Source organism: Gymnoscopelus microlampas (assembly GCF_963454915.1).
Source record: "Gymnoscopelus microlampas genome assembly, chromosome: 4".
Classification (NCBI taxonomy): domain Eukaryota; kingdom Metazoa; phylum Chordata; class Actinopteri; order Myctophiformes; family Myctophidae; genus Gymnoscopelus; species Gymnoscopelus microlampas.
In genome coordinates, this window is record NC_139941.1 from 17233548 (window position 1) to 17250683 (window position 17136).

Sequence of the window (17136 nt, forward strand, 5' to 3'; positions counted from 1 at the left end):
CCCTCCATACTAGCCAGAACATCCTGTACTTCACTGTCTCACTCCAAGCTATAATATAGGCTACTACCCTGTTTATCCACATGCAATATCTCATAACCACTTAAGCCCTATATACTGTACTTCTTCGTATGACAAGTAGCAAAAATAGCCGATCAATGAGCTCAGAGTGCCTGCCAAGCATTGTTATTTGTAGTTTCGCTATTCTTTGCAAATTTTGTATACTATTATTTTGGAACGTTTTTGGCTATGCCCAAAATAGGGATGCAAGGTTGAAAGTCGTTAATTGTTACCAATATAAATAACACTTTGGGATTTATTTTGTGAATAATGAATGAGAATGTGTATTTGAAACTTGACATTGTAGTTTAATTTGACATCTTGACTCGTCTCTTTTTCCTTGGAGCCATTGCCAAATCTGAAGCTAAAGGAAAATGTTCACACTTGGACAATAAAGTTCTATAAATATCCTTACATACTTCAGTACTATATCCAATACTATACCCTATAGAAACTGATGATAACTAGCACATACACACACACCTTTACCTCAAACTACTGTAGCTAGCACATAAAATGTGCTTATACCCTATACAGTATATACCACAAAGGTGTGAGATTTTGGCAGAGGTGGCACACAGAAACGATAGAGGAACTACAGTACTGTATATTGAGTATTCTAGATGCAGAGAGATGCTGATCAGTCAAATTGACGAATATATTTCTGGAGAGAAGCAGATAATGAACCAGTGTGTCAATCATTCCTCCTTTCCTCTCACGCTGCTGCTCACTTTTTGTCTCTTTGCTCACTTAAGTTGTCAATCATCAGTTAACCACATGAACCCCACATCATTTTCAATTGGTTTCATTCTAGTATTTTAGGCTAGTATGTTTTGCTGACTTTTTATTACACAATACTTTTTATGACCTTTTTAGATCTCGACCTTTATACCCCATATTACAATAAAAAATGAACTCTGAAACGAATCAAAACTCAACTAAAACTTAAGTATTTTCAAAGAATGTATGGACAAATGCTAAGCTATTATAACCTTGCTGTGTACTTAATGGGAAGTCTATACTGTGGCCTTGTGAAGGTTAATGAGTAGTGAATTGTTGGCCGCCTAGAAATTGCTACATAAGACATGTACGTAAAAATGCACCCTTCCGAGCCCATTTGCTCTCTAAAAAAGAGTCAATTGAACACTAAGTAGGTGTGTCTACCTTGGAAGGATTTGCATCCAACCTAGATTTCCTGTACAGGCAAGTGGTTGCATGTGGCATTCTTAGTGATTTCATTATACCCCGAAGGCGATCCCTAACTTTACTGTATACAATGTCTTTCCTTAAAGTCAACTTACAAGTGGTTTATGTTATATGTTCAAATAAGTGTTAAATACTATCGCTCTGTATGCTCAAAGTAATCATTGCTATAGAGTGTTTGTTCAGTCACAGTAGTCTCCCTGTCTCTCCAACTATTCAGTAAGACGGGATACAAATTTTATCGAATCAGGAGAGAGAACTCATACAGGATGGAGCATAAAAAGTGAAATTGGAAATGAGTGAAAAAATATTGCAGAAAAAAAATGGAAAAGGAAAAATATGTCTTACACTACATTTAGACTAGATTATGGCGTTTATTCATCTTTAATCTTCATAGCTCAATACCGGTGCCTGTTTCACTGTGAGACCCCTTCTAAGGACATCTCATCTGGGCCAGTGTTTGATTGCAGAGATTGAATCCTGGCCCTCGCTACTGCGCCTGTTGTGAAATTGGGTTTGTCAGATTCTTGCCCTGCCCTGATGCTCAAGTGAGCGTGTGTGTGTGTGTGTGTGTGTGTGTGTGTGTGTGTGTGTGGGGTGGTGCGGGGTGTGTGTGTGTGTGTGTGTGCGACTGTGCGTGTGTGTGGGGTGGTGCAGGGTCGTGGTATTTTTGGAGGAACTCCAGGGGCCCGAGGCATCGGCAGCATCCTACCAGATGAGACTAGTAGAGACATTAGCCCCATGGAGCTGCTGGAGTGCCATCACGCGCGCACATGCACACTCTCGCGGACTCACGCGCGCACATGCACACTCTCGCGGACACACACACACACACACACACACACACACACACACACACACACACACACACACAGTGTAGTCAGGCTTACGATACTGTGACCTGGCTGGAAGCACACCCGCTGCCCTTGCATAGTCTACTAGAGGCTTATTTTAAAACAAACGTCCACTGTATATTGTCTTTAGACATGGATACAGTATCATTTCTACTCTATCTATTTCTTTTGGAGGATCTAGTCTCAATGCAAACACTCTTATATGTTGTCTGTTATCAGCGTATTTCCAGAGCGGAGTCACTGGCGCTGTGTGTCACGGCTCCAGTGGCCTATATTTACATTGCTCCACATATTTACACACTCTATATATGGTTCATAGTTGAGTGTGCGGAGAGATTACCTAGGTTTGCTCTGGTTTAATTCATTGATACTCTAAACATAGCCCTACAACAGCACCACTTAAATAGATTACTCATCGTGTAAAACGTCTGCTTTACCATAAGTGGGGTTGGCTATTGGTGCTGTATAGCTGGATTGTTAGTCTAGTGTCTGATAAACGTATCGGCAAATGCGGCTGTGTTTCATAGAGCAGACTTGGCTTGTTGGTTAGCTGTGGTTGAAGCATGTGTGAAAGGTATACTAGACTTAAGAGTCTAAAAGTCAGACTAGCAGCCCCTAGAGGTTGTGTTGCTCCTTGCCAAAGGGTGATGCCGGATTTCATCCTGCTATCAAAGTTGAGAGTGTCATTAGAGGAAAAGTCACGGGGGCGTGCTTTCAAATGCCACCGCAATCCTGTCAGAGGCCGCGCCCCTGGCATCCAAACACCGCCCACGCCCGTTTCCATTGGCTCGCCGCGAGTGACAGGGATGTTTGCCATGAGAACATACACACTAGTGATGAAGCGACGTAATTATTATATTTATATTGCAGGTCGGCTGCCACTCTTAGTTCTTTTAGATTACCTTTTAAAACACCCTTCTGTTTACACACTGCAGTTTATATAATATAAATATAAATATAATCATTACGTTGCTTCATCGACTTGATATAACCGCACTAGTGTGTATGTTCTCATGGCAAACATCCCTGTCAAACATTCTGTCACTCGCAGGACGACGGGCCAATGGAAACGGGCGTGGGCGGTGTTTGGACTCCAGGGGGGCAGGGATCGAGGTGGCATTTGAAAGCTCGCGTCACGGGGTCATTCGAATAGTTCATCCTCGAAAGAGCATGAATGCACTCAGTCACTTTCATGGAAAACTGGCCAATATATTTTGAGATGTCTTCTGTTTATGTGGACATTTTCACGCTAGAGAAAAGACCATGGCGTCATCCTCCAGGGAGCCTGAAGGTGCACAGAAAATTACATTTCAATCCAGGCAGTAGTTTTCGGGACGGACATACGGCCATTCTTAGAACCCCGTCACTAGCGGGGTTTAACCCATTAAGGCCTGAGGTTCCGATTCTACAAAATGTCTTCTAAATCCAAACAGTTTTTTGAAAAAACCTATGTTGCTATGTCAGTGGTTTTCAAACTTTTTAATGTCAAGGACCCCAAAATGTATGTGTATTTGGCCGCGGACCCCCATCTCAAAAAATGTTGTTCCAGGGACCCCCAGAAGCAAAGATTTGAGTTACAAATGTTCTCGTTTTTTCAAAAATAGCAGATCTACAAGCTCATAGCGCGGCACTCGGTGCCGCGCTATGAGCTTGTATATCTGCTATTTTTGAATAGCCCAAAGTGTAAAATAATGCTTTGTAGCTCAAATCTAAAAATGACACGGATGCGTCCCAGGTCTTCATAAGAACTGTTCATTTAATGACTGCGATGTCACACACACTCTTTTCTCCTTTCTCCATCCTTCTGCCCCCTTCCACCAAATGCAGGTCTGACCCCTTCCGGAGCTTTGTCGACTACTGCCTACTGAAAATTCCTCAGGACAGACCCTCGTCGGGGGAGCTGCTGCGAGTGAGTACACTTCCTCTTTTAATCCCCCTTTGAGCTGTGACCTCACTTCCTGTCTCGGTCAGTCCCCGAGCTATGTGGATGAGTCACTCTCCCACCCCACCCACCCACGGCTCGCTGACGTGTGAACACAAACACAGATCCCTCCACAAACAGGAACCAAACACCCCACTGGGAATAGGCTGTTCTCTCTCTATCTCTTTCTCGCTCTTTTTTTATCTCTGCCAGGAGATTTAGTTTTTGCCTCTGTCTGAACATCCGTCCGTCCGTCCAGGGCCGGATTTATAGGAGTTGAGGCCTCTGGGCTACAGTAATTTTTGAGGCGCGCACGCAGAGGGGGCTTTTTTTCCTTTGATTTCGGGTTTTTGTTACTTTAATTCGGTTCATTCGGTAGGGTTACTTTACAATTTGATCATTAAAAAAAGAGGCCCCCCCAGTTGGGGGCCCCTGGGCTACAGCCCACCCTAGCCCTGCGTCCGTCCGTCCGTCCATCAGTCTGTCTGTCCGCCAGTGAGCAGCCAATCTCCGGCACCGGTGGACCGATCGGCGTGAAACTTTGCACTGACACTTCCAGTAGGCCAAAGGAAGAACCTCTTTCATATTGGCCTCATGGTAGAGCTATTACAGGCTGATTTACCCTTTGGCCTATGACTTGTGAACCGTAGGTCGTACAGTAAAAAACTAATTCGTACGCCTTTCTACTTGCATGGGTAGCAAACCTGGCCTGGTACAGATCTGCGCTCCAAGGAGCGTACTCTTCTAGTTATTTACAGTTCTGTTGTTTCTTTTCCCCATCGTTAATGGCTTTTCCTGTAGTATGTGTCGTGGCCAGGGTGGATGCAGCCTCCGTACAGGGCCTGTGTTTTCACACTCTACCTTTGATAGAACATGAAACAAATGGAGACTATGTTCTTCTTTGACAGTGGTGGAAGAAGTACTCTTGATTTCTTACTCGAGTAAAAATAGCAATACTACAATATAGAAATACTCTGTTACAAGTAAACAGCCTATATTAACATTTGACTTGAGTAAAAGTACAAAAGTATTGGCATCAAAATATGCTTACAGTACCAAAGTAGCTTGTAACTAAAGCTTTCAAATAATTGTAGTGGAGTACAATATGAGATGTAGTGGGGTAGAAGTATAAAGTATCGAAAAATCAAAAAAATACTCAAGTTAAGTAAAAGTACCTCAGAATTGTGCAGTACTGAGTACAGCACTTGAGTAAATGTACTTGGTTACTTTCCCACCGCTGGTCTTTGAAAACAAACAAAGCACTGTGGCCAATTATCAGCCTTATCTCACATAGCATCCTGTCCCGCCGGCAAACGATGGTAATCTGTGTGCGGCCGTTGTGTTTCTGCGTAACTCAGGAGTTGATCTTTTTGTTTGCGTGACCCTCAGGTAATCCTTTTGGCCTCTTAAGAGTTTTATGTTCGAGGGAATCACGTTCTGGCTAGCCCACCACAAAACCTTCATGTGGAGAGGCAGTGGCTGGTGGTGGTGATGGGGGGGGGGGGCATTCACACTTGCCTGGCAGAGGGAGAAGGGCTCAGACAGAGATATATCCAGTTAAGGGGGCCGAGTTAGGGCCACGGGGGTAGCTTTTTCCTTGCTAGGATCTGCAGCAGGGGGATACGAATTCACTCCCTCTCTAACATCCGTTCGACCCAAATCTCTGGCTGGAAACCCATTAAAGGGAGTTAAATACCAAACAGACTTTGGGATCAGTGTCAAGGGGTCTTCGCTGGGGGGGGGTGGGGGGTGCACTCATTAATACCCCAATTTCACTTGTCACAGGCGCGCACGTGCACACACACACACACACACACACACACACACACACACACACGCACACACCCCTCCTAGCTCTTTCAAGGGAAATCGGGTCACTAATCTGTCTGTGATCTATCAGTGTTCTCGCTTTGGGTTTCATTCATTCTCTCTCTCTCTCTCTCTCTCTCTCTCTCTCTCTCTCTCTCTCTCTCTCTCTCTACCTTATCCAAAGAGAAAACAAAATGATAACGTCCTACACTCCCACCTGAACAACCACCGTTAAATCAGAATGGCAAGACGTCACGCTGAATCAACCCGCCGCCCCCCCACTGGCAAGAGTTACTAATGATGCTGTAGACATGAAGTCAGGGTTTAGGATTGCATGGGAACCCTCCTCCTAGTATAGGAGAGAGAGAGGGGGGGGGGCTGTTTGATTTCCTCCTTTTTTTTTTTTTTTCTTCTTCGTGGGATTATCCCAGAGATAACTTCTCTCTCTCCCAGCTCTGAGGTTGATGGGACGGAAGCGGCCATCAGCAGCAGCAGCAGCCGCCCACTCCACCCACTCGTCCCCCCGTCAGAAAACGGGACAAAGCGCGACGGCTCGTCTCTATTTTCAGACCGTGATGTCATCCCACTGGGCCCCCTTTTCTTTTTAAGCCCGATTTGACACTCTCCCGTCATGCAGACGGTGTCCTGCCCGCGCCCGGAAATAGCCGATCTACAAGCTCACGACGCGTCGCAGCGCGACGCGTCGTGAGCTTGTACATCGGCTATTTCCGGCGCGGGACACCGACGTGCGATGGAAGTATAAATCAGGCTTTACTAGCCCATTACGGCAGCATCTGTCAGACACTGTGTGGGGAGAATGGATTTAAATAGACTTAAAGAGATGGATGTTTTTTTTGTGTCTTCTTATACTCTACAGTTTTAGTTTTCCATCCATGCCTCTCAGTCTCAGGCCGTATCATGCATTTCAACCACACGGCACCATTTAGCCGATAGATATTTCATGAATGAGCGTGCAGGTGTGCATGCGCCTGCGCCTCTGCATGTGTGTGTGGAGAGAAGGGGGGGCAGGGGGTGGGGGGGGGGCACGGATTACATGTGTCTAGTGTACTACAGGATGTGAGAACGGCAGGGCTTCCATGATGAGGCACAGGCCTGAGCAAACCTGCTCATGGCGCCCTCTAGTGGGCCACTGGAATTGTGGCGCTGGAGTGCAAAGTGAGACATGCTATGAATGGAAGGAGGAGTTTAAGGGTGATATTCTATACGTAGGTGGTTCTCAAAGTTAGGGTCCGGGGGGTCTGCCAGGGGTCCTTGTGGGGGTTCCAGGTGGTCCCCAACCCAGACAAATGAGTTAATAGCATCAAAATCAGTGTAACCACTTTAACCCTACACCACGATATCTGTATGGAATATCACATGTCAAAAATCATGTGGAGTTGATTTTTCCCTACATTGGTAATGGGTGGTGAAAGTACCGTCATCCTGGCCCGGACAGCTGGCGTTGCGGTCCGGGCACTTATGCTGCTGATGCAACCTGACAGTGTGTCGCGGGTTCGAAATCCCGAATTCCGGCGACCTTTGCTGCGTGTCACTCCCCATCTCTTTCTCCCCATTTCCTGTCAGATTTCTGTATACTATATAATAAAGGCAGAAAAAGCTAAAAAAAAACACATTACTGTCATCCTCATTCTACAGTTTCAGAAAATATGGCCTATGCCTGATTTGTACTTAGTTGTATGATGGTGTCCCGCGCCAAAAACAGCCAGTCTACAAGCTGACGACACGCGGAAGACGTTGGGAGCATGAAGATCGTCTAATTGTGTCACGGGACCCCCTGGTGCACAACAGATCGGTGCAAATTGTTTGGCAGTGCTATAATGTTCGATAACAAAACTTGCATATTGATTGATGACATGCAGACAAAGTCTGATGAACTCCCGACCTCTCTCTCTCTCTCTCTCTGTACCCACAGCATGACTTTGTGCGTCGGGATCGTCCGCTGCGGGTCCTCATCGACCTCATCCAGAGGACCAAGGATGCGGTGCGAGAGCTGGACAACCTGCAGTACCGCAAGATGAAGAAGATCCTCTACCAGGAGAAGCACAACGGCCCCATGGGAGAGAGTCAGGAGGAGGAGGAGGTGAGGATTTTAACAATCCGGGAACGCATCAGTGTCATCTTCTTTGGTCTATTAAAAATAGCAGATATACAAGCTCATAGCGCGGCACCGAGTGCCGCGCTATGAGCTTGTAGATCTGCTATTTTTTTTAAAATACTGAAAATGTGTGCAAATCTTTGAATATATATATATTTTTAAAGCGAAAATGTTTTACTCAAATCTTTTTTTCTGGGGATCCCTGGAACAAAATATTTTGAGATGGGGGTCTGTGGCCAAATACATATCTAAAAATGTTTTCTAAATCCTAACAGTATGTTGCTATATCAGTGATGCTAAACGTATGTTTCTGTGCCGTCCTGCAGTGTTTCTCTGCCTTTGTGTAGGGTTGGGATCCTACATTTTAGCCATTCCCGTTCCTTAACGATTCCCTCTTTTTAACGGTCCGATTCCTATATGTTTTTAAAATCTATATCATTTTGGCCTTCATTATAATTTTTGATGAACACAAATTCAATCATCGATACAGTATTGCATACATGTTATTGCAGTGGTTCTCAAAGTGAGGTCCAGGGACTCTCTGGGTTAGGTCTGTAACTCTTGAGAGTGTACACATTTGTACACTCTCAGAGTCATGGTGCTCCTTGAAATGGAAACGTTCGAGAACCACCAGTATTGTAATTGTATAGCAGACGTGAAGTCCACAGACCAAGCTCTGACAGTGTGATAAAACCGTTTCTGGGAACGATTCCGGGTTCCTCAAATGTTCAACCCTTTACCTCTGTGGGTGTTCCATGTCTCTGATACGAACCCCCTTTTTATCCGTCCCTCCCAGGACAGCGAGGCGTGTCCTGGGAGCCTGGGCAGCAACCACTCCATCCCCAGCACGTCGGTGAGCACGGGCAGCCAGAGCAGCAGCGTCAACAGCATGCAAGAGGTGCTGGACGACAGCTGCTCCGACATATGTGTGCACCACCAGGACTACGACATCACCATAGACTCCTCCCCGCATCCCAAGAAGGTGTGTGTGCGTGTATACTTGTATTACTGTGAGCAGGGACGTGCACAGATAGACTCTAGGCGGTTCTAGAGCACCTGCCCTTTGCCCTCTTGACCAGAAGTGCCCTTTTGAAAAAAGTTTTTTTTTTTTTTTTTCAGTTTACAGCAGGGGTCTTCAACAGGGGGTCCGGGACCCCTAGGGTGTCCTCAGAGTTACTACAGGGGGTCCGCCAAATCTTTGTGTGATTTGATTTTTCTTTTTACCATAACCACTCGAAACCTAGCATCCCTTTTCTGAGGAGAACTTTAGCCAAAAATAGCCGATCTACAAGCTCACAACGCCTCGCAGCGCGAGGCGTTGTGGGCTTGTAGATCGGCTATTTTTGGCAAAGAGGTATAGGTGTAGAGGGAAAAAAGAGCAGACCGAGTAAACAAAAAAAAGTATAATTTACTTGAGCACCTGCCCCTCAAAATGTCTGTGCACGCCACTGACTGTGAGGTCCATTTTGTGAGGGCCAAATGTCCCCGCACAAGTATATAGCAGAATTTGAGAAATAGCCATTGTGAGGACACTTTTCCTGGTTCTCACAAGAGGAATGGTTGTTTTATGGCGAAGAAAATATATAATTCGGCCTGGACCGCTGGCGTAGTGGTCTGGGCACCTAGGCTATAATGTAGCCTGACAGCACGTCACAGGTTCGAGGCCTTTGCTGTGTCTTACTCCCCATCTCTCTCTCCCCATTTCTTGTCAGCCTACTGTCCTATCAATAATAAAGGCATAAAAAGCCCCAAAAATATATTTTTAAAAAAATATATATTTCTAGAGTTGGGCTTAGGGTTAGGCATACTGTATAGAGGTTAAGTTTATGGGTTACGGTAGGAGTTATGCCTGATTTATACATAGTTGTGTGCCAGTGTCACTTACCGAAAATAGCGGATCTACAAGCTCTCATCACAACGCAGTGTGAGCTCTAGAGCTTGTAGAGCAGCCATTTTTGGCTTTAGTTAAAGGGTTAAAATGTTATGAATTGGCATTCATAAAATGAACGTCCCAAAAAAAAGTCCTCACTAGTGTAGTACAATGCAAGTGTGCGTGGCTTCGTGTGTGTGTGGACAAGAACAGACCAAAGACAAAAGATCACTGCTGATAGACACATGGACAGGTTTCTGGTAGACATGCAGTACAGATCGGCAGATTGGACCGGCAGATTTCTGCTCTAGATTTAAAAGAATGCCGTCCCCGTGCTTTTAAATCTAGACCAGAAATCTGCTAGACACACTGGTAAGGCTGCCAGTCAGAGCTGCTTTTCAAACTGACAGTTTCAGACAGATAATGCCCGCCCATCCCAACACAACCCTCCTAGATCCCCCCCACCAAAGAAACACTTGGTGTGTGTCAGCATCAGCTGGCTGGCGGACTGTCGTCCGGCTCCGATCATCTCCCACCCACCCAGTTTCCCCACCCTACAGTAGGCAAATACCACAATGCAAGTGCAATTACTGCCGTTGGCCTCAGCGTCCATGCAGGACAATAGGCTCTATGCACAGCAGCCATATTGGAAAGAAATTGGGGCTCTTCCAGACTTCCTGCACAGGTGTTACCAATGATACTAATGAAGGCTCTGTTCCATTCTGGTCAAACAGAGTCAGGGTGCTGATATTGTGCATGTTGGTTCACTGGAAACACTCTGCTACACTAGTGGGTCTCAAAGTGTGGTCCTGGGACGCTCATGGTTTCTTAAGGGGGTTTCAAATGGCCCGTACGGGTGTGTAACTCTGAGAGTGTACAAATGGAACCAAATGGACCCTTACGGGTGTGTAACTCTGAGAGTGTACAAATGGAACCAAATGGACCCTTACGGGTGCATTTGGTTCCATTTGTACACTCAAATTTATGGGGGTCCACTGTGCTACACTAAATGGAACAGAGCCTTAATTAGTATCATTGGTAAAACCTATAAAGGAAGTAAGAAAGAGGCCCAATTTCTTTCCAATATGGCTGCTGTTCATAGAGCCTATTACATACTATCTTAGGCTATGTTCACACTGGCCTGTCCAGACTGGAATCAGATTGGTTTTATCAAGTCTGAACAACAAGAAGGTAAGAAAGAAAGAAACATGGTAGTTGAATTGTTTTAATCATATTTGAACCACATTCCTACCATAGGTGGTATGAATTCCAATCCAAATCTGATCCCAGTCTGGACACTCTAACACTGAAGCCTGACTTATACTTTGTCGCCAATCGGCCAAAAATAGCCAGACTATAAGCTCGCGACCCGTTGGGTGAGTTCGGCTGCTTTCATACATACGTTGTTGTCTTTACATTATTTACCCCAACAAACGAATGCAGATAGGGCGACAATGTCTGAATACACAAATCCAATCTGATCGCTTTGCAAATAACAGTGTGGACAACACTCCGTCCTAAAGTTCGTATTTGAGGAACAAATGAGAATCGCCTGGAGTCTGAACAGAGCTCTAGAGTGAGAACGGTGTGTGTTGGACTAATGCCGTGTTCACACTGGCATCTACAGAAGATACAAAGATACAAAGTGAAGCAGCATATCTGTAGCCGGGCTGCTGTTGAAGTGTTGATCAGCACGCTCGTTGGCGTCAAGCATAGGTCCGACGAGCGAAAGAAATATAAGGAAAATATTGTTGCTGTTGGGCAGAAACCTCTGAACTCCATGTGTTTTTTCGTAAATGAATGCCCTACTTAATCATGCTACAGCGTCACACAAAACTATCAAAAGTGGCCTTTTGCTATTTTTGAATTTGAATCCTGAAAAGTGACAGTTTTGGACATGTTTCCACCCGACAGAAACGATATAAAGGAAAATATAAAGCCTGGGGTTAAAACAAAACATGGAACTGGCTGACAGAAATAATTAGTTTTCTGTGGCAAGCAGGAATTGTGTGAAGAGAGAAGGCGAGTGGAAATGGTTAAACATCACTCGGTCGTTTTGTAGCTTTGTAGCTGCAGTTGGAGCCAGCTGAACTCGGGTTGTAGCTTTGCAGATTATGTAGCAGCTGTAAACGTCGGGCGTCGCTTCGTATCGTCATGTCACTGGCTTCTATTGAAAATGAATGGTAGCCTGTGGCTTTGGAGGTGCCAGCGTGAGCGAACGCAGCATAATGGAAGCAGTGCACACACTGCTTCTACAAACATCCCGCGTGTTACTCTGTGTTTTCAAGAACACGTGTTAACGCCTGTGCCTCAAGTTGAAACCATGGAAACCATCCAACACGTTCTCTCTCTCTCTCACACACACACACACACACACACACACACACACACACACACACACACACACACATACGCTCGCTCTCTCCTGCTCACCACATCAAGTCACTTCACTGACACACAATCACACCAGAAGAACAAAGACGCTTATCAGATGTCTTGTGTTTGCATCCACACCCCAACACACACGCACACGCACACGCACACTCACGCACACACACACACACACACACACACACACACACGCACACACGCACACAGACACACACGCACACACACAAAATATGGAGGCCACAACTGAATGCCCCACATTCTATCTGAATATCCGGCGTGCGTTCAAAAGCAGCAGGGTATGGCTGTCATTTTTCTTTTTGTCTTGTGACACGAGTCTGAATAACTATGTCGCACCCACTGTGTCAGCTGCCGTCTGCGTTTGTGTACGGAACAAGAGGAAATGACACGCATTGTTTTCAGATGGCAGTGAACACATTGGTCTCCTGGGCTCCTGAGCTCATCCGCAGTTTCAAGATGGCGTGACGGTACTTCCGAATGAACCCAAAATCTGCCACCATTGGCGTTTACTCTGTTGGTGTAAAATTCACGTCACAGTTGTTGAGAATTCCTCATTGTGGTGTAGGGGCTTCAGGGTAGGGTCTGGCTTGGCCAGGTAGTCGGGCCAACACAATCAGTGTTCTTGGGTGAGAAGCAGGCAATGGATTGTGTCCATGTCTCTGCACTAGTGACCCCTGCTGGTGAGTCAAGGCACTTAATCTGCGGAGGGATCTGGAGAATATAGCGTGAACCTCCTAGAAATAAAGCTCCTCACTGTCAGGTGGAAAGAGGAGGCATGTGGTAGTTTACACCAGTGGTTCTCAAACTGGGCTCCAGGACCTCCAGGCCAGGGGTCCTTGAGAGTGTTCAATGGTGTTCCAAAATGACTTAAATAGCATGAAAACCAGTTTAATCACTTTAACCCTATTTTATACTTTGGCTGTTCGAAAAGAGTTGATCGACAAGGTCACAATGTGTCGCGATGTGATGCGTGGTGAGCTTGTAGACCTGCCATTTTGGAGAAATTGTGGAAATTGTGGACATTTTTGAATAATCTTGAAAACCTTTGTGTGTTTCAGGAACACCACTATAACTGGGACGATTCACAGGCGGTTCACAGGGACCACCGGCCAGAACTGAGACCTGTCGTCTCGGACAAGAGCAGCCAGGCTCACAACTACAAGAACCAAAGTCGCTTCGCCACCATCAAGTCGGCCTCACTGGTCAGTTTCCCATGAAAACTCATCTTTCAGGAATAAGAATGTAGGGCAGCAACTGTCGATTATTGTCTTAGCGATTATGGTCTGGATTACTTTTGCGATTAATCGAACAATAGGAGCGTAAACACATTTTATTGTTCATAACCGACTAAATTGAGTCTCATTAACAACTTACTGTAAGCTGAATTGCTACACTTTGTGAGATTTGCCTCGCAATAGATTTGATTAAAATCAATATAATTTTTGTATCCATTAAATCGTTTAGTTCGTCCAACTGTTGCAGCACTGCAAAGATGACAAACATTGTCATTTTTAGCCAACCAAACACTTTTACGTTGGCAAATTATACTTTGGTTGTGTTTTGTCGCCCACACGGGTCCTTGGGACTTGGCACGTTTTTTGATAAAGCACTTTGATAAAGCTCTGTTCGACGCAGTGCATTGAAAAGGGTAAAACAATTTACGAGAGAGAGAGAGAGAGTCGAAAGTGTTTTTTTCCAGTGAGTGGCGAGATTGTTCGCAGGCTGTCGATACTTTTTTTTCCGCCAGTGCAGACTTGCTTTGCGTCTCTCTGTCTGAGAGCTGCCTGTGGCTGCGAGAGCAGTGGCCGTCGAGGCTAGTGGTGATGTAATGTCTCGCCGCGCTAAAAGAGCCGACAAAGGATCCACAATGGATGAAAACATCGCCGGCGGAGGGTGTATGATTACATTTTCAAGTGCGTGTGTGTGCTTCCGTTCCCCGACTGAGACAGGTCCCTCTTTTCCTCTGAACAGTCAAATCCTTGATGCTAATTTATCCATTTGTAACTCTTCCTTCACCTGTTCATTAAAGTCTCTCCTTTTGTCTTGTACTCTCGTCTTTAATCTTCCCACATCTCTGTATCTCCTCTATGCTTCCTGGTGGTAGGATCCTCCTCTCCTCTTCCCTATCTTATCTTATCCTCTCCTCTCCTTCATTCACCCATCGTCTTTGTCCCCCCCCCCCCCCCCCCGCAAACACAGACTTCCTCTCCAGCAGTTGCTAATACATCATTCTCAGGCCCTACTCCATGTTCAATGTTGTGAGTTGAAGGGGAAGGGATCTCTCTCTCTCTCTCTCTCTGTCTGTTGTCATGGTTACGGGCTCCAGTAAGCAGCCTAGTAGTTGTAATGCACGTGCACGTGTGTGTGTGTGCGAGCATGTGTGTGTGTGTGTGTGTGTGTGTGTGTGTGTGTGTGTGTGTGTGTGTGTGTGCACACACGCACACGCGTGTGTGTGTGTGTGTGTGTGTGTGTGTGTGTGTGTGTGTGTGTGTGTGTGTGTGTGTGTACATGTGTGTCCTCCCACGACCCAGCGGTTGTAATTATGAGTCAATTCTGTGTTGTCTTAAACCAGGTATTACACAAGCTGAGAGTGGACGCTATGTGTGAGAGACGTGTGTAGTCGCGTGTGCATGCACGCATCCTCCTACTGTCTTTAAGCGGAAAGTGTGACACTTATTTTCCAGCGAATGGGTTCACTGGCGTCGACTTCCAGGCTCCTTTTATGTTATCAGTACGCGCACATTTGATCTACTGTGGGATGTTAGCAATCTGAGCGTTAGCGTACCATCACTTGTAATAATCAACAAAACCAGTGTCCCATCGGGTTTAATTAACCATGAAAACTACTATTTCTTCATAGCAGTAGTGCTCAACAGCTATCAGATGTCCTTCTGAGAACATCTGGAAGTATTCTGTGCGTGTGGACAAAGATGAGGGCTTCATCGGCCAAGGACACTTTCTGTTATTCACCAAGGCTGTTTATGCATGATTTATACTCGACGCTGTTGTGCCAGAAATAGACGATCTACAAGCTCACAATGTGAAGCGTCGCATCACATTGTGAGCGTGTAGATGGGCAGTTTTCGGCACGCGACGCTGGAGCGCAACAAAAAGTATCAATCAGGTCTGTTTATGTCGAGGAGAGAGGCTGATAGTGGCTCTCTCTCCAACCATGTGACACCTCCTCGCCCGCCCGCCCGCCCGCCTGCCCGCCCAGCGCCAAACACATGACATCATCGCTTTCCCGCTGAACACAGAGCCGTCCCCAGATTGGCCTCGGCTCACTGAGACTGGAATGAGCAGGTAGAGAGAGAGAGAGAGAGAGAGAGTAGTGAGTGAGAGACGAACAAGGAGGGAGAGAGAGAGAGACGAACGAGGAGGGAGGGGGAGAGGAGACAGATGCTGGGAGAGAGACGTGTTTGTGTGTGTGTGTGTGTGTGGGGGGGGGGGACAAAGGTGTCAGGACGATGGAGAGATGTGGAGAGGTAGAAGAAGAGAGGGCTTGCGGAGATTGAGACGGCTTGAGCGGCGTCCTCGGTACAATTACACCATAATTATCCAGAGCGACTTAACCCATTCAATCCGGGAACGCATAGATTTCTTTGGCTATAAAAAAAATAGCAGCTTGTAGATCTGCTATTTTTGAAAATCTTTAAATATATATATTTTTAAAGCGAACATTTGTCAAATATTTTGTTCCAGGGACCCCCCCCCCCAGAAGCAAAGATTTGAGTTACAAATGTTCGCTTTAAAAATATATTTATTCAAAGATTTGCACAAATGTTCACGATTTAAAATAAAATAGCAGATCTACAAGCTCATAGCGCGGCACTCGGTGCCGCGCTATGAGCTTGTATATCTGCTATTTTTTAAAAGCCAAAGAAATCTAAAATGACAGAGATGCGTCCCCGGAAGTGTTTATTGAACTGTAGTCAGTAAACAGGTAAAGAAATCACACACAGAGTGCAGAGAGAACAATGTAAGGCCTCAAAGAGACTAGTATATATATAGCAGCTAAACAATGCAGCTTCTGTCTAAGCAACACGCTATCTAAATACCATTCTGCACATTTGAAACGCTATAGGATAATTAACCAGGTATATCAGTGCGTATAGGATATAGTATAACCGGGTAATCAGTGCACCTAGCATCTGTCTAAATCACGTTGGTCAATGAATTAATCAGACAGTGGTCAGCATCTAGACTAAAGGGACAGAGAGAGAGGAGGACTTGGAGGCAGAGAAAGAGCGCCATCTGGAGGAGAGAGAGAGCGTGGGAGAGGGTTTATGTGAGCAGAGTGATGTCACAAAACCTTTCATCCTGGATCTTTTACTCGACGATTTTAAAATGATCAGTGTAACATTCATCGTTTATCAGCAAATGGGTCCCCACTGACCACGTTGCAGTGTACAAATGGAACAAAAATGGTCTCATTTGGTTCCATTTGTACGCTCTCAGAGTTAAATTAACACAGAGGATTTCATAGTGTAGATTGGGGTCCTCGAGAAAAACAAACAAAAAAACAACAACGATCGTATCAAACGGTGGTCCGGGGCGTAATGCCTGTCAAACCGGTTGTCCTTGACATCTAAAAAAAAAAAAAAAAAAGGGGAGGAAAAATCTCTGGTCTAAAGTTCCCCTTCACTGTGCAATTATTTTGTTTAGTGCTGGCCAAAGCAGTCGTTACCTGGGGTTCTGTAAGTACTGTGGGTTCTGTAAGTACCCCACCCATACCTACCTGTGTGTGTGTGTGTGTGTGTGTGTGTGTGTGTGTGTGTGTGTGTGTGTGTGTGTGTGTGTGTGTGTGTGTGTAGACAGGAAACAGAGTAGAAGCGACGGGCACAAAAGAGGTTTCTGCTTCCTCTGTTTAGCCTGATGATTTTACCATGTAGTTGCT

General features: G+C 45.5%; 1 protein-coding gene across 2 annotated transcripts in view; it reads left to right on the forward strand.

The window, feature by feature from the left end:
- taok3a (TAO kinase 3a) overlaps positions 1 to 17136 on the forward strand; it is a 95374-nt gene that overhangs the window by 55832 nt on the left and 22406 nt on the right. For both annotated transcript variants that reach the window (XM_084054042.1, XM_084054043.1), the window contains exons 11-14: positions 3942 to 4023; positions 7778 to 7945; positions 8757 to 8942; positions 13298 to 13441. In XM_084054042.1, coding sequence (XP_083910168.1) covers positions 3942 to 4023; positions 7778 to 7945; positions 8757 to 8942; positions 13298 to 13441 — 580 coding nt within the window. The remainder of the gene's footprint in view (positions 1 to 3941; positions 4024 to 7777; positions 7946 to 8756; positions 8943 to 13297; positions 13442 to 17136) is intronic.